Source organism: Acomys minous (genome assembly GCF_964271855.1).
Source record: "Acomys minous genome assembly, chromosome: 2".
Classification (NCBI taxonomy): Eukaryota; Metazoa; Chordata; class Mammalia; order Rodentia; family Muridae; genus Acomys; species Acomys minous.
The window spans coordinates 51,989,908-52,015,771 of NC_140484.1; the positions used below are offsets into that span (position 1 = coordinate 51,989,908).

General features: G+C 43.0%; 1 protein-coding gene across 2 annotated transcripts in view; it reads left to right on the forward strand.

Annotated features, from left to right (window-relative positions):
* The window catches only part of PACS1 (phosphofurin acidic cluster sorting protein 1), a 141,330-nt gene that overhangs the window by 84,114 nt on the left and 31,352 nt on the right, over positions 1-25,864 (forward strand). For both annotated transcript variants that reach the window (XM_084773800.1, XM_084773801.1), the window contains exon 2: positions 21,935-22,022. In XM_084773800.1, the coding sequence (XP_084629926.1) occupies positions 21,935-22,022 (88 nt within the window). The remainder of the gene's footprint in view (positions 1-21,934; positions 22,023-25,864) is intronic.

Sequence of the window (25,864 nt, forward strand, 5' to 3'; positions counted from 1 at the left end):
GTCAACCTGCCCACCATCACTCTGTGCAACACAGACTCTCAAATTCGCTGGTCTGAGGGTGTGCAGGTTCCCTCTGTAACCTTCCAGCAGTTCCCTCCTGAGGACTGGAGTGCCCAGCCACTGAGAACTGGTCAGCATGGAGCCACCACTGAGTGGTCCTGAGCTGCTCTGCAGACCTCTGAGCAAAGGGGGGAAAGGTGGAAGGAAAATAAAGTTCCTAAAAGCTGGAAAGGGAGAAAAAAGAAAAGAAAAAATTCTGACTGGGTGGTGGTAACACACACTTTTTGTTTGTTTGTTTGTTTGTTTTTTGTTTTTTGTTTTTCGAGACAAGGTTTTTCTGTGTAGCCTGGACTGTCCCAGACTCACTTTATAAACCAGGCTGGCCTCGAGCTCACAGAGATCTGCCTGCCTCTGCCTCCTGAGTGCTAGGATTAAAGGTGTGCGCCACCACCGCCCAGCCATAACACACACCTTTAATCCCAGAGGCAGGCGGATTTTTGTGAGTTTGAGGCCAGCCTGGTCTACAAAGTGAGTACCGAGACACTCAGGACTATGCAGAGAAAGCCTGTCTCAAACAACTGAAGCATAAAAAAGTAAAAATTATTTGCTGTGTAAATCTCCTATTTGCCTAAGCACCCAGACTAAGTCTCCTGTCTCTGTTTAAATTGTTCAAAGTGTAACCTGAAATGAGGACCCAAGAGAGATTTAAGGACGACTGTAGAATACATAAGCCTAAAGTATATATGTTACTAAAATCTCATCTTCGAGGCCAGCTCTTACTTGGCCATTCAGAGAGCTTTCCTTCATCTCTAGTGTTCAGAGTGATTTCTCACTGAGAAGGCTTATTTACTTCTATAAAAAATACAATGTAAAGATGGGCATGGTGGCACACGCATGTAACCCTAGCACTCGGGAGGCAGAGGCAGGCAAATCTCTGTGAGTTCGAGGCCAGCTTGGTCTTCAGAATGAATCCAGGACAGCCAAGGCTACACAGAAAAGCCCTGTGTCATAAAAACAAAAACAAACAAAACCCAATGTAAATGCTAAGTAAATAGTTGTATTATCTAGGGAATAATGACAAGGAAAATGTCTGTGCATTTTCAGTGTTGGTGCAATTTTCCCTAAATATTTTTTGTTGCATTTGGTTGAATCCTTAGATACATAGCCCACAGATATGCTGAGCTGATTCATTCTGTGTGTGTGTGTGTGTGTGTGTGTGTATGTATGTATGTATGTATGTATGTATGTATCCATCCATGTACCACAAGCACATATGTGCACAGTTGGATTCCCTACAGCTGGAGTTACATACAGTATGAGCCATCCAACATGGGTCCTGGGAACCAAATCCAGTCTTCTGCAAGAGCAGCAAGTACTCGTAACTGCTGAGCCATCTCTCCAGCCCAAGAATCACCATCTTAAGGGCTCAGCGGTAGAGGGCTTGCCTGGTGCCACAAGGAGACAAACAGTTAAGTAAAAAAAAAACAGTATCTTATTTTTAAAAGATAAAGGATGGGCTGGAGAGATGGCTCAGAGGTTAAGAGCACTGTCTGCTCTTCCAGAGGTCCTGAGTTCAATTCCCAGCAACCACATGGTGGCTCACAACATCTATAATGAGATCTGGTGCCCTCTTCTGGCCTGCAGGTGTACATGCAGGCAGAATACTATATGCATAATAAATAAATCTTTAAAAAAAATAAAGGATAAATGCTTTTACTGATTCAGGGCTTGTTTTTGTTTGTTTGGGTTTATTTTGGGTGTTTTTTGTTTTGGTTTGTTTTTTTTGTTTTGTTTTCCCCACAACAGAGTTTCTCTGTGTAGCCTTGGCTATCCTGGACTCACTTTGTAGACCAGGCTGGCCTCAAACTCACAGAGATCCGTGTGCCTCTGCCTCCTGAGTGCTGGGATTAAAGGAGTATGCCACCATGCCCAGCTGATTCAGGGCTGTTAATGTTAGTTTTAGTCTAAAGGGACAGGACTCCTTAGAAACAGGAACCAAGCTGGCTGCCATGTGATACTATTTCTTCCTCACAGTCAGCCCTTGGATTCTTGGAGTGGTCCTTAAGCCAGGGTCTCATACTTGCTCCTATGGCTTAGCCTCCTTTACTGTGTGTATGGGAGGATCCATCAATGATATTTAACGTGTCATCCCTGAGAAAACAAAATTAATTACACCAGGGCTGGGCCTGCATGTGCTGCTGCCATAGGTATGAGCAGCACTCCTCCATTGTTCACAGATAAATCTAGCAGTCTTTCCAAGAGGGACAGGAAAAGAGGCAGTTTTTCCTCAGGCAGCTTTTAAAAGCTGCAGTCAGATAGTGCTATTAATGAAGAGTGGCAGGCTGCCCTGGAGCTACCTTAGATTATGTAGGCTTCCAATTGGATTGCCTTATTGCCTTATTTCAGACTTAGAGCACCAGCATAGCAGCGTATTGCAATAATGCTATTAATTTGGTGAGTGCATAAAGACAAATTCCTGAACTTTGCCTTTTATTGATAACTGACTATTCAGTTTTTCTCTGGTTGGGGCTTTATCAGAGAGTGAATAGACAAACATTAACAATACTTTGCTGAATGACAAGAGCGGGCCAGTGTCTTGCAGCTTTCATAGTGTAAGATTCAAAGGTGTATAATAGCAGTAGGAGCCAGTCTATAACAGAAACAAGCTGTGTGTCGTGGAAGGGATGATTAAGATTTTTTTAAACTTCTTTTTATATAAATATATGCACATGAGTGTGTGCATGCATGTGTGAGTGATACTGAATATTGTAGCCTAGGTCTTACACAGGACCACTGAGCTACATTTCCAGCCACCTTAAAAAAACAAAACAAACAAACAAAAAAAAAAACAGGTGCTCACTATGTAGCTCTGGTTGCCTAGAACTCACTGTGTAGACAAGACTGACCGTGAACTCACAAAGATACACAGGCCTCTCTGCCTCACAAGTTCTTAGATCAAAAATTGCCGCCATACCTAGCTATTTTGAGAGAGGGCGGTTTCATGGTGGTCAAAGGACAACTTGAAAGAGTTAATTCTCTCCTTTTACCACATAGGTCCTGGGATTTGAACTCTAGTCACCAAGTGTGGCTGTATGTTCCTTCAACCCACAGAGCCATCTCAAAGCCTCCCCCAGCCTTCCTGTGTACAAATAAACATAGAAAGCTCTCTGGGCTACCTGTCACCATCAGGGGCTGAATAAATAGCTTTTGGTAACTTATAGTCACTTTAGATACCAGCCAAAAGAGAGTCCATGACTTACAGCAAAGGAAAACAGAACATAGTTTTCTTTCTATTAAGAATCAGTGTGTAGGGGCTGGAGAGATGGCTCAGCGGTTAAGAGCACTGATTGCTCTTTGGTCAAGAGTTCAACTCCCAGCAACCATATGGTGGCTCACAACCATCTATAATGTGATCTGATGCCCTCTTCTGGCCTGCAGATGTACATGCAGGCAGAGCACTGTGTATGTAATAAATAAATAAATAAATAAATAAATAAATCTTTTTTTTTAAAAAAAAAGAATCAGTGTGTAACCTGCTCTTGGACTTAAGACTTGAAGAAGCCTGGCTGGTGGTGCACTCTTTTAATCCCAGCAATTGGGAGGCAGAGGCAGGCAGATTTCTGTGAGTTCAAGGGCAGCCTGGTCTACAAAAAGAGTTCCAGGACAGTCAAGGCTACACAGAGAAACCCTGTCTCCAAACACACACACACACACACACACACACACACACACACACACACACACACACACACAAGCCAAATGTGGTGATACACACTTGTAATCGCCAACACTTGGGAGACTGAGGCAGGAAGGTTACACGTTCCAAGCCAGCCTGTGTGTATTAGTTACTTTTTTGTTGCTGTAATGTAACACCATGACCAAAGGCAACTTAGAGAAGAAAGATTTTTATTTTGGCTTACAGTTCCAGAGGGCTGTCCATGATTGCAGGGAAGGCATGGCAGCAGAACAGGAAACATTTCAGCCTCACATGGGAAGCAGAGAGCAAGAGCTACAGGTGGGACAAGGCTATAATCTCAAGTTCTGGAGGCTGGAGAGATGGCTCAGAGGTTAAGAGCACTGTCTGTTCTTCCTAAAGGTCCTGAGTTCAATTCCCAGCAACAACATGGTGGCTTACACGTCTATAATAAGATCTGGTGCCCTTTTCTGGTGTGCATGTGCAGGTGTACATTGTATACATTATAAATAAATCTTTTTTAAAAATCTCAAGTCCTGCTGGCCATGGTGGTGCACGCCTTTAACCCTAGCAGTCAGGAGGCAGAGGCTGGTGGATCTTTGAGTTCAAGGCCAGCCTGGTCTATGAAGCAAGTCCAGGACAGCCAAGGCTACAACAGAGAACCCCTGTCTCGAAAAAACAAAGTCTCAAGTCCTGTCCCCAATGACATCATTCCTCCAGCAGAGCTGTACCCCCTAAAGGTTGCACAGCCTCCCCAAACAGCACCCCAGCTGGGGACCGAGTGTTCAGCACATGAGCCTGTGTAGTACACTTCTTACTCAATCCACCATACTGGGCTGCACAGAAAGTCTGTTCTGTTGTTTTAAAGGAAATAAATGGGCTGGGGAGATGGCTGATAAGTTGAGAACACTGCTTGCTCTTCCAAAGGTCCTGAGTTCAATTCCCAGCAGCCGCTTAGTGCTTCACACCCATCTATAATGAGATCCGGTGCCCTCTTCTGGTGTACATGCAGCAAAACACTATATACTTAATAAATAAATCTTCTTTTAAAGGAAATAAACATGTTACTTGGCTCAGTTTTAGACAAGGCTGACTTGGACAACCATCTTTTAAAAGTTAGGTTTTGTGGCGGGGGGGGGGGGGGGGGGGGGGCACACGCCTTTAATCCCAGCACCTGGGAGGCAGAGGCAGGTGGATCTCTGAGTGTGGTGAACCCTTTCTAATCCCACACTTGACTTGTGTTATGTGAGAATTTACAATGCCATAGTGCATGTTACATCTGAAGATGAAAGGATTTTAAATTAGCTCAGGATGGCATTAGGACTTTGGTAGAGTGAGGAAGTTATCAAGTCTTAATAATACTGGACAAACTGAATTGTTAATAACTCACTTTAGGTCTCAAGGTAAAACAAGTACAAACAACCAAGTGAAAGCATTTTTACATGAGAAACCACTGAAAATTCAGGCCAAGGCAGTGGTGTCTTTGACAGTCTTGCCTGGGGCTCTTCTTATCATAGCTGTGTCATTTAGTTCAGAATAGGACAGGCCAAAAGCTAGTGACCTAGTGGCCAGAATTAATTCACTTGGGGAGAAAAAAGTGAAGAGCCCTTAGTGAGTGTGATGGTGAGTAATGGTCTCAGTAATGAATGGTAAGGAAGCCAGCTGGTTTGGGTGGCTTAAAAGCGCAATCCTAAGTGTGTAAAACATCAGACTAGCTAAAAATTAGCAGCATAGTGCACACCTTTAATCTTAGCACTCAGGAGGCAGAGGCAGGTGGATCTCTGAGTTCTAGGCCAGCCTGGTCTACAAAGTGAATCCAGAGCAGCCAGGGCTACACAGAGAAACCTTGCATTGAAAAACAAGATAGATAGATAGATAGATAGATAGATAACACAGAATAGCCCTGTTTTGACTAGGTAGATAGATAGAGAGACAGACAGGCAGGTAGGCAGACAGATAGGAAAAGAAGAAAAATAAACAAAATTACAGCCTACAGGACAAGTTAAAACTCACAGTTGGTGTAATTTTCTCTGTAAGACATCTAGTTCTTAATTTGAAAGTGAGACATGAAAGAATGGTTCATATTCAGAGGAAATAATCAAGAGAAATCCTCTGAGTGAACTTTAATCCAACAAAGAGTTTTTTTTTTTTCATTGTTCTGATTCGAGACAGGGTTTCACTGTGTATCCCTGGCTGTCCTAGAGCTGAAGACCAGACTGGCCTCAAACTCAGATCTGCCTGCCTCTGTGTCTTGAGTGCTGGGATTCAAGATGTGCACCATTACTGCCAGACCTACATTCCCAATTTTTAATAAACTTATTACATTTATTTATTGTGTGTGTGGGTTGTATGTGTTGGGTGGGCATGTGAATACCATAACACACATGTAGAGATAGAGGATAACTTGTAGGAGTCAGTCCTAGGGATAGAACTGAGGTCTCCAGGCTTGGCAGCAGGTGCCTTTATCCACGGAGCCATCTGGCCCCCCAGAATTCTTCTATATATTTCTAAATTTATTTAGCTGTTACTGGCCACTGCCCGGCCTTTATTCCTTATTTTAATACTCACGTGCATATATTCTCCCTCAATAGTCTCTCTGGTGCAGAGGTTGGATGTGGTCTGTTGCTTTCCACCCTGTTTTAAACCACCACAATCACTCCCCAAAAAAAAGTAAGGTGGAAGAGCTGGGAAGATGGCTTAGTCATTAAGAGAGCACATTGCCAGGCTATGGTAGCGCTCGCTTTTGATCCCCGCACTCGGGAGGTGAAATAAAAGGGGGGTCTCAAAAAAGGGGGGGGGAGGGGAAGGGGGGCTAGGCTCACAACCAAGAGTAAGAGAGCATTACTTCTCTTACATATTTACATACTTACTTCTCTTAAGTTCAGTTGCCAGCACTCATGTCAGGCCCACTCCAGCTCCAGTGAATCATGTTCTCTCTCTGACCCCTGTGGCATCTGTGCACATGCATGCACATACCCACATAGAGAAACAAATATACACATGATTAAAAATTAAATAAATCTTAGAAAAAATAAAGTAGAGAACAGTGGAGAAAGACACCCAACACTTGACGTCTGGCCTCCACATACATTTAGCACATGCAGGGCACCTGCCCACCCAGGAGCATGAACTACAATATTGGCATGCTGGTTCTAAAATGTATGTGGAAGTGGGGGAAATGTCTAGAATAGCAAAAGCTGGCAGGGTGGTGGTGGCACATGCCTTTACTGGGAGGCAGAGGTAGGTAGATCGCTAAGTCTGAGGCCAGCCTGGTCTACAGAGTGAGTTCTAGGACAGCCCAGGGCTACACAGAGAAACCCTGTCTTGAAACTTGAAGAAAGAAAGGAAAGGAAAAAGCTAGTTTATTTTGTAACAAGGTCTCATTTTGTAGCCCTTACTGGTCTGCAATTTCCCATATATAAGCAAGCTGGCCTACTCACAGAGCTCTTCTCCTGAGTTCTGGGACTAAAGGCGTACACCACACCTAGTAAGGTGAGGAGAGTTCAAATTCCAGTCCAGTTTAGGCTAAATTGCTAGACCCCCTTTTTTTTTTAAGGCAAGGAAATGCTTGCTAATAGATTAAGGAATTAACCACAGGACTTAATTAGAAGAGACTTGGCAATGTGCCCAGCTCATCCAGCAACAAAGGGAGAAATATTCTGCATTTGTGACACTATTTAGAAAGGAGTAATTTAGTGCCCTTTAATCTGAGCTCGTGAGTGTTGTCCAATTAATAAACTGTTGGATGAAAACATGGGTTTTATGCTTCGTGGGGTGAAACATTTTTCTCTTCCTTGGTATTTTTACATTAGATAGTTTTAATTAAATAAGCTATACATTGTCCACTTTCTTTCATATCACTGTGTTAGAAGTTGGAAGGATCCAGGCCAGGTAAGGTGGCACACACCTGTAATTCCAGCACTCGGGAGGCAGAGGCAGGCGGATCGCTGTGAGTTCCAGGCCGGCCTGGTCTACAGAGTGAGTCCAGGACAGACAAGGCTACACAGAGAAACCTTGTCTCAAACCCCTCCCCCCAAAGTTGGAAGGATCAAAGTAAAAGGAAGACATAGCTCCTGCTTTTTAGCACAAGGTAGAACTAGATGAGAGTTTAAAGAGGTAGGAACACTGCAGACTTCAAAGAAAAAGAAAGCGTGACCTGCACTGGAGACTCAGAAAAGGAGGGGGCACGGAGCGGCCTGAAATAACGGTTTGTTGGCACAGGGAACTAGAAGTAAAGGAAGGCTTTCTGACAGCCATGCCTGTCTCTGTCTCCCACGTTGGAGAGTAGTCCTGGTGCCTCACTCACGCTGGGTAAGTGCTCTCCCACTGAGCTACAGCCCTTCTTTTCTTGAGACAAGTAGCTCCCAAAGATGCCCAGGTTGGCCTTGAACTTGAAATCCTCCCACCTCAGTTTTGCAAATGGCTAGGATTACAAGTATACTTAGTCACTTTTATTTATCTCTTTGTCTAATTTGAGGTGTAGGCTGTGAAAGCATACTCTCTAGACCTTGGTACATTCTACTTAATTTCCAAGGATGCAACAGGGAAGATTGTCTAGTGGTACAGCCACACAGGGAACACGCACACACAAGGTGCACTTGGCCTATAGAAGGGATCACTTTATAAGGGTACTAGAAACTGAGTATGGTAGCAGACACCTGAAATCAGCTGCTGGGAAGCTAAGGCGGGGGCGTGCAAATTCTAGGCCACCTAGGATAAATAATAAGTCCGTGTCTCAAATAGCCAAGCTAGAATAGAGAAAGGAAACAAAAATGATGATTATTAGCCCCCAAAAAGGTTACAACTGCATTAGATGCACTTGGTTCTATAACTAATTAGAAAATGGCTTCATCCTAAGAAATTAGACAAAAGTAAACAAATTCACCTTTTAAAACTCAAGTAAAGGAGCTGGGCGGTGGTGGCGCACACCTTTGACCCCAGCACTCGGGAGGCACGTAGCGGGACTGGTAGGGTGATACCTAAGCAGGTAAAGGCACCAAGCTGAGGACTTCAGTTTGATCACAGCCATGATCCACATAGCAGTGGAGGACCAATTCTTGCAGAACATCTTCTGACCTAATGTGCACCATGGTGCATGAATACATTTTAAGAATCTAAACTGTTAATAATAAAAAAAATTTGAAGCCGGGGGTGATTGGTGCATGCCTTTAATCCCAGCACTCGGGAGGCAGAGGCGGGCAGATCTCTGTGAGTTCCAGGCCAGCCTGGTCTACAAAGCTAGTCCAGGACAGCCAAGGCTACACAGAGAAACCCTGTCTCAAAAAAAAAAAAAAAAAAGCAAAAAAGCAAAAAAATTTTTGAAAAAATAAAAATCTAAATTACTAACTTTATTTTATGTGCATAAGTATTTGACCTGCTTTTATGTGGGTCAGTGGCCAGCAGAGTAACATCAAAGTGAAGTCAGAAGGAAATCCAGGTCAGTACAACTTAGTAGCTGATGTTGGTTCAAACCAACATCTGGGGCCAGGCGTGGTGGATCAGGCCTTTAGTTCCAGTACATGGGAGGCAGAGGCAGGTGGATCTCTGTGAGTTCGAGACCAGCCTGGTCTACAAAGAGAGGTCCAGGACAGCCAGAGCTACACAGAGAAACCCTGTCTCAAAAAAACCAAAAACAACAACAACAACAAACCAACCTCCTAGATTCTGACACTGGACAGTTTATTTTTTTAGGCATTTAATTAAGTACAATACAATTTTGGAAAAAAACTTCCTGGTAACAATTATCTCAATCCCATGTGCACAACAAAGCTTTACATTTTGGCTATTTTAAAACACTTTTGCAGATGGGCAGTTGTGTCGCATTGCTGTAATCCCAGCACTCTGGAGGCGGAGGCAGGCGGATCTCTGAGTTCTAAGCCAGCTGGTCTACAAAGGGAATTTCACCCCTGAGGTTCAGGTGTAGTCTCACTCATACAGATATCGTAGAGGACAAAGTACATCTGACTTTTCCCCTGAGGATAGGTTCTATTGACTGAGAAGCAGTTCTCAGAAAGGTCTAGCGAGGAAGAATCTGAGCTAAGCATAGTCATCTGGGGGGTTCAGATGTGGCCTGGCCCTGCAGATAGCACACCTATCACCAGGATATTAACAGCATTCATTTCCAGCATTCTGTGTGGAAAACAAGTATTTTATCCCTTCTGTGCAAGAGACAAACCTATGTGTTTAACACTCCTGGTTTCCTTAGTGCTTATCTGTGAGCACAAGGACCTTGCACCCTTTACACATACATGTTGTATGCACCATGTACAAACCTAACGCCTGCAGAGGTCTAAAAGGCGTTGGATCCCCTAAAACTGGAGTTATGGATGGTGGAGACCTACCATGTGGGTGCTGAGAAACTGGGTTCAGTTCCCTGCAAGAGCAGCAAGTACTCTTAACCACTGAGCCATCTTTCCAGCCCCCTAATTTTATTTTATTATGTGTTTTAAGACAGGGTATCTCAGGGGCTAGAGAGATGGCTCAGTGGTTAAGAGCACTGCCTGCTCTTCCGAAGGTCCTGAGTTCAATTCCCAGCAACCACGTGGTGGTTCACAACCATCTACAGTGAGATCTGGTGCCTTCTTCTGGCCTTCAGGCACACATGAAGATGAAACACTGTATACTTAAATAAATAAATCTTTAAAAAAAAAAAAAAGACAGGGTATCTTTACCTAGCCCCAGCTGTCCTGTAACTCACTATATCAACCAGACTGTCCTTGAACTCACCTGCTTCTACCTGAGTGCTAGAATTAAAGACACATACCACCATGCCTAACCCCTAATTTTATTTTTTAAAGTTTCTTTTACATTGTCCTTTTAAAAATAAGTAAAGAAATAGCTGCAAATGATAATGTTGGATAAGAATTATTCCATTATTATCAGGGAGAGGGTTGAGTGTAGTTCTTTGATAATGATTATAGGTAGAGTCTGACCTGAGGTTCTTAACCCAGTCTCTTTGCTGGCCCTAGTATTAAGTTACTTAATTAAGTCTCTGAGGTCTGCTAGCTTATCTTCAAAGTCTGCTTTAAGTAGGTCTAAAGCCTGTACCTCATGTTTAGAGTCCCCATCATAGACATGAATGTGTTCATCCATGTCACAGAATTTGTTTAATGTTCATAATATATTTATTCTTTGAAAATTTCATATATGTATAAAATTTAATTTTATCATATGTTGTCCTTACTCTCCTGTTCGAACTCCTCCTATGCTCCTCAGATCTCTCTCTCTCTCTCTCTCTCTCTCTCTCTCTCTCTCTCTCTCTCTCTCTCTCTCTCTTTCACACACACAAACACACACACACTTCATCTCTTTCTCCTCCTCCTTCTTTATAACCCACTGAGTCAATTAGTGCTGCCCATATGTGTATGACATGTCTTAGAATACTTGTTTTCAAGTTCTCAAAATAGATAGCTGTGATGTGAAACCACAGGGAGAAAGATGTCCTCTTCGGCTCCTTAGTTCTTAATATATGCTCTTTGGCGGATGCTAAGAATCATAAGTAATAAGAAGAAATCATACTTGTTCTATTAACGTCATGTACAGTGGAAATCTTCAGAGCAGTAAATCTCTGAGTGAGAACAGGGCAAATGAGCACCTGGATTAGGGTAGTAAAAAATGTATTCAGTCAGGGTGTGAAGTCAGTGAGGGTCACTGTAGAGCCTGTTTATCCATGCTCATGGTAGCCTAAGTTATCAGCCTCTGGTGATGAAGGCTATTTTTTCCACCTGCTATGTGAAGGTTATTCCTCCCAGAATAATCCATACAGTTTCATGCATGTAGACAAAAACAAGCAGTTGCTCCAGTGAGTTTAGCTTGAAGTAATCAGTGTACCAATTTTGAGACAGTACCTCCTGAACTCCTTCCTGACTTATTCAGAAGCCAGTAGTTTCAAACACTAATGACTTTTCCCTGAGTAAAGCCCTCGCTAGGGATGGGTAAGGATTATCCTGTCATTCCTACTCCCACCCCTAACTCAGCAGGTCTTTATTTTTCTAGAGAAGTACAGGTTTTGCCTTGCTCTGCAGTGAGTAGGAAGATCAGAGAAAGATGGAATTGTCTCTCGATAAACAAACAAGCTGGCTATTGAAATACTTTTGAATGTGCCACTTAAAGGTAATAACAATTTATTGCAGTCCCCAATAGGACCTACTTTTGAAATTTTTAATTGTATTGGTGGGAAAAAAATCTTAAATCCAGATAACTTGATTTTCTTGTTTTGTGTGTTCAGACAGTAAGAATTTGAGCATCTGGATTCTTAGAGAGGGGAGGGAGTAAAATAAGGAGAGAGAAGAGGAACAACTGACAAGAAAGGGGGGTGAGCTGAAGTCACAAAATAGTGTTTCCTTTCTTAGCTCTTTATTTTTTGTGAAGCTGAAATGTTTAGATGCCTGCGATGCTTCCAGAACTAGAAAACAGGACAAAGATGCTCAGTTAGCTATTGCTGTACTTCTTTCAAGCTTCACAGAATTAAAAGATTTCATCCATGGTTGTGTACAGTTCATCACTTAAGACTGATCACAAGCCAGATGCAGTGACACATGCCTGTAATCCCAGCACTCAGGAAGACAGAGGCAGGCGGATCTCTGTGAGTTCAAGGCCAGCCTAGTCTACAAAGAGTAGCCAAGACAGCCAAGGCTACACAGAGAAACCCTGTCTCGAAAAACCAAACAAACAAACAAAGAAACAAAAAGACTTATCACAAGCCGGGCATGGCAGCACACGCCTTTAATCTCAGCACTTGACAGAGTCAGACATCTCTGTGAGTTCAAAACCAGCCTGATCTCCAAAGGTCCAGGACAGCCAAGGCTATACAGAGAAACCTGGTCTTTTTTTTTTTTTTAAGATTTATTTATTTATTATGTATACAGATTTCGTTATCGATGGTTGTGAGCCACCATGTGGTTGCTGGAATTGAACTCATGACCTTTGAAGAGCAGTCAGTGCTCTTAACCTCTGAGCCATCTCTCCAGCCCGAGAAACCTTGTCTTGAAGGGGGGAAAAAAAGCACAAAATAGACTGATCTCACACACACACACACACACACACACACACACACACACACACACACACAATATTGATCAACTCACTTCTGTGGCTTTAGAAAAAGCCTGGTGAGGACTGGAAAGATGTCTCCGAGGCTAGGAGCACTATCTGCTCTTCTAAAGGTCCTGAGTTCAATTCCCAGCAACCACATGGTAGCTCACAACCATCTATAATGTGATACAATGCCCTCTTCTGGCCTGAGTACTGTATAATAATAATAAATAAATCTTTTTTTAAAATTAAAAAAAAAAGCCTGGTGATATTGGTGCTGCTGCTGCAAGAGGACATTACTAGCCCTTTCTGGGTGCTCACAGGCTGTGTCCTTTACATGTTTAGTAAAGACATTAAAGCTTCTTTCTTTTTTGTTTGGGTTTTTTTGTATGTTTGTTTGTTTTCAAGACAGGGTTTCTCTGTGTAGCCTTGGCTGACCTGGACTCACTTTGTAGACCAGGTTGGCCTTGAACTCAAAGAAATCCGCCTGCCTCTGCCTCCCGAGTGCTGGGATCAAAGGTGTGCACCAGCCCTGTGCAAAAGCTATTTTTAAAAAGCCTTTTAATATATGCCTTGATTCCCAATATTGTCTCTTTCTTGTATTTTTAAATAAAACCACATTTCTCTTACAGGGACCACCTTGAGACCACAGGGAAACTTAGATGGGATATTTGGTCCCAGAAGCTTTAAAAAGGCTGGTGTGTGGATGGTAGACTAATCTGCTAGTCCTCATGGAAACCAAAGTGAAGTTTCCGTTCCTCCCACCTTGCCACATTGCTTTTTCTAGCTTAAAATCTTCTGATTTCCTTCCTTTATTGGCAGCTACTTATATGTCTGAGGGAGCAGTCCCTTCACTTGAGATTTTATATGCTACTGAAGTATCTAGGATTGGGTCACTAGTAGTCAACATTTTGTAACATCCACTGGTCAGCTTTCTGTCCTCAGCTTGGTCTGTGTGTACACTGCATTCATGCTTCCGTCTGTGTTCTCATTAACCCTGAGAAAGCATGTCCTTTTGGTTTCCCACCTCACTGGCAGCTCCTCAGTCTTTCTCATCTGCCCAAGGCCCATCCTTGTCTCTTTCCTGTTTGAGCTCTGGAAGGTCCCAGATGTCAGTCTTCTGCCTTGATTTCTAAATCCATGACTCCAGCCCAAACTTTCCCTTGAGCCGGAGACATCCACAGCTAGCCACGTAGTGTCCACCTAGACAGTCAGACGCCTCAAGCTCCACTCCAAAAGCTCCCTGTCCTCCTCCATCTTACTACATGGTACTGCCGTCATCCACCCCATTGCTCAAGCGAACAACTCAGAAATATTATGGAGGGATGTTTGTTTGTTTTGTTTTGTTTTTGTTTGTTTCTTTTGGTGTTTCTCTGTTTAGCTCTGGCTGTTGTAGAACTCACTCTGTAGACCAGGCTGGCCTCCAATTCAGAGATCCACCTGCCTCTGCCTCCCGATCAAAGCTGCCGGGATCAAAGCTGTGCACCGCCACCATCACCAAGCGTATCATGGATTTCCCCCTCCAGACTCTGCATTCAATCTATCAGCAAGACACAGGCAATCTACCAGAATGTCCCTGATTCCACACTCTATCTTTATCTCAGTACTGAGACCAAATTTCTCTCTTGCCTTAGCTGGACTGCAGCCTTAGCCTCTGACTTATGGATTTTCCCAATCCCAACATCTCTTCTCTGAGGTTTAGAATTCACTAAACAGAGCACTCTTGCATGAGTCATTGTATATAATGACTTTCTTATTTATAAATTATCAGTGCCTCCCATCATAAGTAAAATCAAAATTCTCCACTGGAGAGTCTTAGCTTTCAGTGTTCATTTTTATATTCCCCAAGCTCCAGACATTCTTGCTTACTTTGTTTCTTTAAACATCCCACCCTCATTTTGTTCCTGTGTCATTCAGTCCTTTATAGGACTGAACACAGTTACTAGATAGTTTTTGCTTGGTTTTGAATTTTATGTGCTACTTAAAATGTGGTCTTCTCCATCTTTTTCCCCCACTTGGTATTATGTTTAGAGAGAAATTGATATTGAAATAAAGTCTTTTTTTTTTTCCGAGACAGGGTTTTTCTGTGTAGCCTTGGCTGTCCTGGACTCCCTTTGTAGACCAGGCTGGCCTCGAACTCACAGTGATCCACCTGCCTGTCCTTCCCAGTGCTGGGATTAAAGGCATGTGCCACCACACTCAACTGAAATGAAGTCTTAATTCATAGTTTTGGTGGTTTGATTGTTGTTGTTGTTTTTACTTTATTATCTATACAGTATTCTGTACTGTGTGTATACCTGCATTCCAGAAGAGGGCACCAGATCTCATTATATAGATGATTATGAGCCACCATGTGGTTGCTGAGAATTGAACTCAGAATCTTTGGAAGAACAGACAGTGCTCTTAACCTCGGAGCCATCTCTCCAGCCTGCTTGGATTGTTTTTTGGTGTTCTTGTTTTATTTTGTCTTTTCTTTTCTGACAGGCAGCATTGAGTTGTATGGCTATACTACAGCTTTTTGGGCTGCTTCTGGTGGCACTCGTGAGGCGTTATGAGTGTGCATAATGCAGGCAGTCTTGCATATAGAGTGCTTACTGTGAGAGGGCAGTATTCTCACTTCTTATGCGCTACTCCCTTGGCAGCCCCATGAGTTGGTGTTATTACACACTTGTTTTACATTTGAAGACAAAGAGGCAAAGGGAGGAGGTAAGGTAGCAAGCTCAGTGACGTCTGGCCAGTGAGTGTGATTGCTGGAGAGTGGGTTCGGCATATGTTCAGCTTCCTGAGGCGATGGATCATAGTTTTCTAAAGTGCTCTAGACAGTACTCCCACAAGCAGCATTTGAGTTCCCATGGTACCACATATTCACCCGTATATAATTTTGTCAAATTTGTGGATAACATGGAATTTTTATTTCAATTTGCATTTTCCTGATTTTTTAAATGTTTTATCAGTCATTCACATTTCCTCTTTTGGAAACACAAACTGCCTGTGTTCTTTGCCTGTTCTTCTATTGATATGCCAGTCTCCTTTATTCCATATACTTTGTCAGCATCATGAGTTTCAAATACCTTCCCAAAGTCATGACTGTCTTGTAAGTCTTTATATGGTATTTCCTGACTAGCAGAAAATTCTTAATTTTCATAGAGTTGAATTTATTGTTTCCAGTATCTTACTTTTAGACTATCTCAGAGCCATAGGAATATTGACCTGGGGCTGATGAAATGGTGCAGAAGTTGCCTTCGGCAGAGCCTGAGTTCAATCTACAGGACCATTTGGTAGGGCAGTTCTGTCCTCTGACCTGCATATGCATGCTCTGGCATACATGTGCCCACAAACATGCGTATGCAATTTATTAATTAGAATATAATAGACATTAAAAAAATACAGTCCTATATTCTAAAACCTGTATTTGATGTATAAGCATTTAAGGAACTGGAGAGTATTCCATGTAGCTCACCCTTCTTCCTGTTACTGAATACTGCTTGTTCTCTCTCTTTCTTCTTCCTCATGATCCTCCTGCCTCTGCCTCCCGAGTGCTGGGATGAACAGGCCTGCTTCTCCACTCTTGGCCCTGAGTTCATCTTTTATCAAATTTTTTGAACAATTGTGAGACTGTTGCCCTGTGGTTTTTACCCCCACTATCTTTCATTCTTTCAGTTTGCCAAATTTCCTCGGCTACTGCTGCTCTTCAGTAAATCTGATCATCCTATCTTCTTCAAAAGTATTTTTTTCTTAGCCCTTGGCCTTTTATTGTAAATGTTAAACTTACTATCTGTGGAAAGTCCTGTTGGACTTTTATCAGTGTTGTGTTACTTTTCAGTGTCTGCTTAGAGGACAGTTGGAATGCTAGCATTTCCATATGCATGGATATGCATCTTTTTTACTCAGTCACTTGTATTATGCAATATAGCTTCATAACTCCACACAGGGCTGGCACATGGTGCAGAGGGAGGCTCTAGAGCCAGCTTGCCTGAGCATGAGGTCATCTTGGGTAACTAACACTCAGCATCTCCCTTTCCTTTTCTTTTTTTTTTTAATTTTAATTTTATTAATTTATTCAGATTACAACTCAATTGTTATCCCATCACTTGTATCCTCCCATTCCTCCCTCCCTCCCGCTTTCACCCTGTTCCCCTCCCCTAGGTCTAAGACTGAGGGGTTCCTCCTCCCCCCACTATATGGTCATAGGCTATCAAGTCTCATCTTGGTATCCTGCTTATTCTTTCTTTAAGTGCCATCAGGCCTCCCCACCAAGGGGAGGTGGTCAAATATGGAGCACCAGAGTTCATGTCAGAGTCAGTCCTCGCTTTCCACATATCTGTGGAGAATGTCCTGTCCATTGGGTAGATCAGAGTAGGGGGTTGGTATTTACTATTGTATTGTCCTTGGCTAGTGTTATAGTTTGAGCAGACCCTCCTGAGCCCCAATCCACCCATCACATTCTTGTAGGTTTCTAGGACCCTCTGGGTCCTTCTATTTCCCTGACTCCTATATTTCTCTTACCTAGAGTCTCAGTAGGATGTCCTCACATCTATCCCAATCTCCTGGTAAGTAAAGACTTTCATGGGACGTGCCTTTTGGGCTAGTACCCAATTATAAGTGAGTATATACCATGTGAGTCTTTCTGCTTCTGGGTTAACTCACTCATTATGATCATTTCTAGTCCCATCCATTTGTCCACAAATTTCGGGGATTTCTTTATTTTTAATAGCTGAGTAGTATTCTATAGTGTAAATGTACCACAGTTTCTTTATCCGTTCTTCAACTGATAACCCAATTGAGAAATGGGCCTCAGAACTAAACAAGAGAATTCTCAACAGAGGAATAACATCTTTAGTCATGAGAGAATGTAAATCAAAATGACTCTGAGATTCCATCTTACACCCGTGAGAATGGCTAAGATCAAAAATTCAAGCTGGGCATGGTGACACACACCTTTAATCCCAGCACTCGGGAGGCAAAGGCAGGCAGATCGCTGTGAGTTCGAGGCCAGCCTAGTCTACAAAGTGAGTCCAGGACAGCCAAGACTACACAGAGAAACCTTTTGTTTCGAAAAACCAAAAAGAAAAAAAAAAAGAAAAATTCAAGTGACGAGGTTGACGCCACATGCTGGCGAGGATGTGGAGAAAGAGGAACATTCATTGCTGGTGAGAATGCAAACTTGTACAACCACTTTGGAAATCTATCTGGAGCTTTCTTAGAAAACTGGGAATAGGGCTTCCTCAAGACCCAGTTATTCCACACCTTGGAATAGACCCAGAAAATGCTCCACCACACAAGGACATATGCTCAACCATGTTCATAGCAGCCTTATTCATAATAGCCAGAACCTGGAAACAGCCTAAGTGTCCTTCAGTTGAAGAATGGATAAAGAAACGGTAGTACACTCACACTATGGAATATTACTCCCTTTTCTTTTTCTTTCTTTTTTTTTTACAATATATTTTATTAATTTATTCATATTATATCTCAATTGTTATCCCATTGTTTGTATCCTCCCTTTTCTCCCTCCCTTTCTCCCATTTTCCCCTTACTCCCTTCCTCTATGACTGTGACTCCCTTTCCTTTTCTATACCACAGAGCTAATAAGCATTCAAAGAACCCTTGCCACAAGGTGGCAGGACACAATTGACACCTCTCTCTCTCTCTCTCTCTCTCTCTCTCTCTCTCTCTCTCACACACACACACACACACACACACACACACACACACACACACACACTTAATTTTAAATTTTTAAATTTTTAAATTTTAAATTTTAAAGGAGATAGCTCAGCTGGTAAAATAATTGCAAGAGGACCTGAATTCCATCTCAGAACCCACATTTTAAAAAGCCAGGTGGAGCCCAGCATGGTAGGGCATGCCTCTAAATCCAGCACTAGGCAGAGGGGCAGGTGGATCTCAGCTTTTGAAGCCAGACTGATCTACAGAGTGAGGTCAAGGACAGCCAGGGCTGCACAGAGAAACCTGCCCTAGGGGCGGAGTAGGAGGTAGGGCTTCACCTTCTTACAGTCCTAACACTAGAAAGTAGAGATCAAGGCCAGCCAGCCTAGCCTAGATAGCAAGTTTTAGGCCAATGAAACACCTTATCTCAAAAAAATAGTTTTTAAATTTAGATTTTTATTTATTTATTTATTTATTTATTTATTGGTTTTTCGAGACAGGGTTTCTCTGTGTAGCCTTGGCTGTCCTGGACTCACTTTGTAGACCAGGCTGGCTTCGAACTCACAGCGATCCGCCTGCCTCTGTGCTGGGATTAAAGGCGTGCGCCACCACTGCCCCGCTAGATTTATATTTTAAATTTATTCACTTTACATCCTGATCATGACTCCCTCCCTTTTGTCCTCCCTGTCCCACTTTTCCTCCCTCTTTCCCACTATCCACCCTCCTTTAGTCCTCAGAAAGGGGAAGCCCTCCTCCCCTACCAACTGACCCCAGTCTATCAAATCTCTTCAGGACTGCCTGAGTCCTCTTCATCTATGACCTGGCAAGGCCGCTCCACCAGAAGGAATTGACAGAAGAGCAGGCCACAGAGTCTGTCCTAGACAGCCTTGGCTCCCCTTATGAGGGGACCCACATGGAGAGTGAGCTGCCTACTGGCTGCATCTGAGCAGAGGGCCTAGGTCCTCTCCGTTGTATCAGTCTCCACCAACCCCCCTGGGCCCAGAATTGTTGGCTTTGTTGGTCTTCTTGTGGAGCACCTGTTCCCTTCTCATTCCTATTAAAAGCTGAAATTGGGACTGGAAAGCCGGCTCAGGCATTAAAAGCACTTGCTGCTTTCCCAGAGGAGCCACGTCCCACTCCAGCTCCCACATCACTCAGCACTGCCTGGAGTGCAGCTCTAGGGAAGTCTTACAAAATTCATCTAAAATAAGAAAAACCCAAGAATTATTGTAAATTCCATTTCTAGCGGCCAGACTGACCCTGCCTTTGTCCCTAGTTTTTGCATTTTTTTTTTCCAGAAGGGGTTCAAGACAGTTTCTCTATGTAGACCTGGCTGTTCTGGAACTTGCTTTGTAGACCAGGCTGCCCTTGAACTCAGAGATCTGCCTGCCTCTGTCTCCTGGGTGCTGGGATCAAAGGCGTGTGCCATCATAGCCTGGCAGTTTTTGAACTTTTTTATTCTAGTAAAGTTAAATGTCTGCCCACATGTTTTTCACCACTCTTTTTCTTCTTTTATGTCAGTTTTAATTTGGGAAGTTTGCTTTTTATTGCAAATACTTTTTAGTTTAGCTTTTAAAAAAATGAAATCTTGCTGGGCATGGTAGCACATGCCTTTAATTGTAGTACTTGGGAGGCAGAGGCAGGCGGATCCAGCCTGGTCTACAAAGTGAATCTAGGACAGCCAAGGGTACACAAAGAAACCCTGTCTCGAAAAGGAAAGGAAAGGAAAGAAAAGGAAGGAAGGAAGGAAGGAAGGAAGGAAGGAAGGAATCTTGTCATTAATTTCTGTTTCATTTATTTTGCTGTACGGAATCATTTTATTTTACATGGATTGGCCAGTTTTTGTGGTTTTGTATGAGTTATTTTGGTAGCATGCTTTTCAGTTTGCTCTCTGGTTTTTTTGTTTTGTTTTGTTTTGTTTTTTGAGACAGGGTTTTACCTATATTCCCAGCTAACCTCAAACTCACAGAGATATGCCTGCCTCTACCTTCTAAGTACTGGGATTAAAATTATGCGGGGAACATGCTTTTAAAAGCCTTCCATACCTGGGTTTATTTTTGTTGTTGTGAGACAGGGTCTCTATGTAGTCCTGGCTGTACTGGAATTTACTATATAGACCAGGTTGTCCTAGAACTGACAGAGATCCTCCTGCTTCTGCCTCCCAAGGCTGGGATTAAAGGCATAAAGTACCAACATCTGACTTTAGTCTTTTTTTTCCCCCCCAATTCATATTTTCTTCTGGAACATTTCATTTTTGCTTTTCACGACAGAGTTTCTCTGTGTAGCCTTGGCTGTCTTGGAACTTGCTGTGTAGACCAGGGTGACCTTGAACTCTTAGAGATCCACCTGCCTCTGCCTCTCTGAGTGCTGAGATTAACGGCGTGCTCTGCCCCTGCCCTCCCCCGCCCCCTTTCTTCTGGAATTTTTATGGCTTGATTGCTTTCCTTGTTTTATTTAACTCATGCATCTGCCTTTGCTGTAAGAAGTCAGACAGTAACAGTTTCCTGGTATAGTACAGTTTGCTAATTGAGTAGTTCATCTGCCTACAGTAAATTCCTATCTATGCTTAAATCTAATTTCAGACTCTGTCCCTTGCCACTGACCCCTTCGTTTATTCCTTTCCCATTACCATGGCGCTTTAGTCACATTGGCTCTAGAGTGTATGTTTGTGGAGTAAATATTTGTGGAGTAAAACTTTCTCTATTCATTTTTTCCCCAGAAGTTACCTAGCTTTTGTTATTATTCCTATGAACATTTAAAATCCCACAGAAAGGAGCCGGGTGTGGTGGTGCACATCTTTAATCCCAGCACTCGGGAGGCAGAGGCAGGCTGATCTGTGTGAGTTCAAGGCCAGCCTCGTCTACAAAGAAAAGTTCCAGGACAGCCAGGTTCATTACATAGAGAAACTCTGTCATGGGGTGGGGGGACCTACAGAAAGGTACAAAGAAAAAGTTAATGTGCTTCTGTATCGTTCCTCTCCTTAATGGAGCATTTATTAACATTTTCATCTGCTTTGGTATTTTAAGGTATTGTATAGTTATTTGTAAAATCCTTTCTCGAGACCTGAAGACTTGGGCGAACATCTCACTTACTTTGCAAGTGTGTGTGTGTGTGTGTGTGTGTGTGTGTGTGTGTGTGTGTGTGAGAGAGAGAGAGAGAGAGAGAGAGAGAGAGAGAGAGAGAGAATCTGTGTTGCTAAGATTTAATTTACATGTGTAAATGTTTCAGATATGCTTAGATGGCAGGTAGGGAGAAACTGAGAAAATAACTGTCTGTCTCTGCCTCCTGTGTCCCCTGAAGCTGCTCCACATTAATAGTAGTAAGTAACATGTGGGTTTGGCCTTGAGATATATAGACATTCACTGAAGTTCACAGAGCGATACGGCTTTGACAGTTTCCAAGCATACAGGCTAAAGCTCTTTTATCCTGAGTGGTCTTCTTCTCACAGTCTTCCTTAAGTAAAGCAGGTCCCTTCGGTAGATGTCACCTACGCATAAATCCTTACATTTAACAGGACCGTCTTTCTCTGTGTTTTTCTAGGCTCTTCAGCTTGACCCTGAAGAAACTTGTTATGCTTAAAGAAATGGACAAAGACCTTAACTCAGTAGTCATTGCTGTAAAGCTGCAGGTAAGATGAACAGTAAGTGCTTGGGGCCTGGGGAAGCTGAGAGAGTGCATTTAGCTGTTCCAGCGATAGACATTCCCTGGGCCACCTCTCTCCTCAGCTAGGTGGGGGGCAGTTATGGTGGACTAAGGTCCTCCGTTTCTTTACATTTTGTCTGGAAGAACAAAACAGTCCTTCACTGCTGCCTGCCTAGTGGGATCAGCGAGACAGGCTGAAGTGTAGTGTAAACCACTCCGTGTCGTGAAGGTATGCAGGGCTGCTTCAGTCTTGGGCCTCCAGTTTCTGCATTAGGGAAACACTTTCGGAGGCTTCCCATAGGATGTAAAAAGAAATTGTAGATTATGATTTTAGTCTTAGCAATTTAAAGTTTACTGGAGTGTTTTATATTATAGGAAGCCCTCATACTTAATGCCTCTTATATTTAATTCTGTGTTCTCAAAGAATTCAACATATTTCACAAGTATTTGGACTCCTAAGCATTCCTGAATTCAAAGAGAAAGAGAGAGAAACTGAAGCTCACAAGCATTTAGGAATTTACCTGTTGCCACTTAGTGGCAGAGCTGAGACTGGAAACCAAAGAGTGTGTAATTTATAATTAATTAAACTCCATTCCGAGATCTCCCTTAACTGATCAGTCCTTCTAATGATGACCCCCTGAAGCTGAGTGAGATTCTGAAGTGCCTTTGCAGTGCCTAAATCACAGCTGACCCCTCCACTTGAGGGGGGTGCGCTGAGTGAGGGTGGTGCTCTGAGTGAGGGTGGTGCCCTGAGTGAGGGTGGTGCCCTGAGTGAGGGTGGTGCCCTGAGTGAGGGTGGTGCCCTGAGTGAGGGTGGTGCTCTGAGTGAGGGTGGTGCGCTGAGTGAGGGTGGTGCGCTGAGGGTGGTGTGTTTGCTGAGTCTCATTCTTTAAAAACAGTGGAGTATGATTCCCAGTAAACCAGCATATTTATTAGCTAGCTTGCCTGCTATGTGGTATTTATTGTACTAAATGTTCTTAATTCAGATCTACAGCTGAGGCGCTAAAGAGATGCCTCAGTGGTTGTGAGCACTGGTTGCTCTTCTAGAGGACCTAGGTTTGATTCTCAAGTGGCTCACAACTGACTGGAAAGATGGGTCTGCAGTTAAGAGCAGATACTCACTAAGTGTGGTAGACACACCTTTGAACACAGCACTTGGGAGGCAGGGGCCAGCAGATCTCTGTGAATTCAAGGCTGGCCTGGTCTACATAGAGAGGTCCTGCCTCAAACAACAACAAAAGAACATGTACTGCTTTTTCAGGGAATCCAACACCTCTGGCTTTCTTGGGCACGTGCACATACACACATATACATATAACTAAAAGTAAAAAAATAATAATAATAATTGTTTTGAGACAGGGTTTTATTATGTAGCTCTACATGTCCTGGAAACCACTGTGTAGATCAGGCTCCTCACACTCACAGAGATCCACCTACCTCTGCCTCCCCAGTGCTGGGATTAAAGGGGTGCGCTACCACACTCAACCTTATAACTTTTTAAAACTTCAAAATTTTCAGTGGAGAGATGGCTCAGCAGTTAAGAGCACTTGTTCTTCCAGAAGAGCTGAGTTGTCGGGCGTGGTGGCACATGCCTTTAATCCTAGCACTCGGGAGGCAGAGACAGGCAGATCGCTGTGAGTTTGAGGCCAGCCTGGTCTACAAAGCTAGCCCAGGACAGCCAAGGCTAATACAGAGAGACTCTGTCTAGAAAGACAAAAAAACAAGACAACAACAGAAGAGCTGAGTTTAGTCCCCACATGGTGGCTCTCAACCATCTTTAACTTCTCTGTTCTAGGGATCTGATGCCTTCTTACGACCTTGGTGGGCACCAGGCATGCACATGGTACATGTGCATATATGCTGGCAGAACACGTATACACATAAAATAAACCTAAAAGGATTTTTAATATTTATTTTGTATGTTTGAATGTTTTACTTGCATGTGTGTCTGTGCATCATATGTGTGCCTAGTTGGAGACTAGAAGAGTGTGTTTGAGCCCCTGGAACTGGAGTTAGTTACAGATGAATATGAGCCCCATGTGCATGCTGGAAACTGAACCCTGGACCTCTCTCCAGCCTCTCCCCCCAATCTTTTTTTTCTACTTTCTTTCTTTTTTTGGGGGGGGTTGGGTTTTTTTGGGGGGGTTGGTTTTTTGAGACAGGGTTTCTCTGTGTCGTCTGCCCTGGACTCCCTTTCTAAACCAGACTGGCCTCAAACTCAGGAAGATCCACCCGCCTCTCCCTCCAATAGTATTGGGATTAAAGGCCTGAGCCAGCATGCTCAGCTCTAAAAAATTTTTAATTCAAAAATTTTATCACTCCTGATGAATTTATCTATGTCTTAACACATACTGTAATTCCCTATTCATATTTGTGCATAATTCCTCCAAAACCTGTGAAATGCTACTGGACATTGTAGGTTGGAAAAACACATATGGGAAGTGATATGACATGGCTGCCTTCAGTGCTTTGCTTTCTTTTCCTGACCCTGCTGTACCCTAGGTCACAGGCAGTGTCCAGTTCAGGGTATGTTCCTTTGCCAAAGGCACATGCAGACACAATGTGGGTATAGTTTTTAACTTTCTCTGCTGCTTTTGTCCTTCCTGTCATTAAATGCTCTTGCCAAAGGAAATAATTTTATTTCCTGATTAAATATTTGGCATTCTGTAAAAATCTGTGATTATACCAGAAACTGTAAATATTCTGAATGTTTAAGTTACTTTATTTCCAAGTGACTGAAAATAATTACAGATATTACTACATTCGTTTTTGACCACCTACTTATTGATTCTCTTAGTGAATGTTGGTCGAAATTTTATTTTATATTGAGCTTTGATTTAGGCATAAATGAGGCAGTGGTGAATAAAACAAAGCCTCCTGCCTTTAAGGACCTTTTTATTCACAGCAGTATTAAAAAGGATCTCCCTAAGACACCATTCAAGGTTATGTGTCAAAGTCATTTCCACTGTAATGCTGTGGTATTATTTGTCATTTGCCCTGAGTTGATATTTGCTCTGAAAGTACTGATGCCCCCACGGGTGACACTCTTCATGCTGCAGCCCACATGAACACCTGCCAGCTTTCACAGCACAGCACAGCACCATAAAAGGCAAATCAGATGGGAGAGCATAAAGATTTATTTTGACTCACCATTTCAGAGTGAGCCTGTGGGCATAGATAGTGGAGAAAGCTGCATACCTTATGGCAGTTAGGAGGAAGAGAGAAAGGAAGAGACCAAGAGGACTTAGGCCCCTGCGTGGGCATACCCTTGGTGACCTAGTTTCCTCCTGGCAGGCTCTACCTACACATACTATTTTAAATGGTTTTTGTTTTGTTTTGCTTTCGAGACAGGGTTTCTCTGTGTACCCTTGGCTGTCCTGGAACTCGCTCTGTAGATCAGGCTGGCCTAGAACTCAGATCCACCTGCCTCTGCCTCCCCAGCGCTGGGATTAAAGGTGTGTACTACTACCACCCAGCTAAATGTTTTTTAAGATTAAAGATTTTGGTAGGAAAAGAGATGGGTCAGTAATTAAGAGCTATTTTTATTTTTATTTTATGTATATCTGTGTACCCTGTGTATGCAATGACCTTGAAGGCCAGAAGAAGGCATTGGATCCCTTGGAACTGTAGTGAGAGATGGTTATTAGCCGACACATGGCTGATAGGAATCAGACCACACTTCTCTGAACAGCCGGTGCTCTTAACCACTGAACCATCTTCTCAGCCCCTAGCACAGTGGTTTTTGGTGATGGTGGTAGTTGGTTGGTTGGTTGGTTGATTTTATTTGTTTGTTTTTCAAGACAGGATTTCTCTGTGTAACAGAGCCCT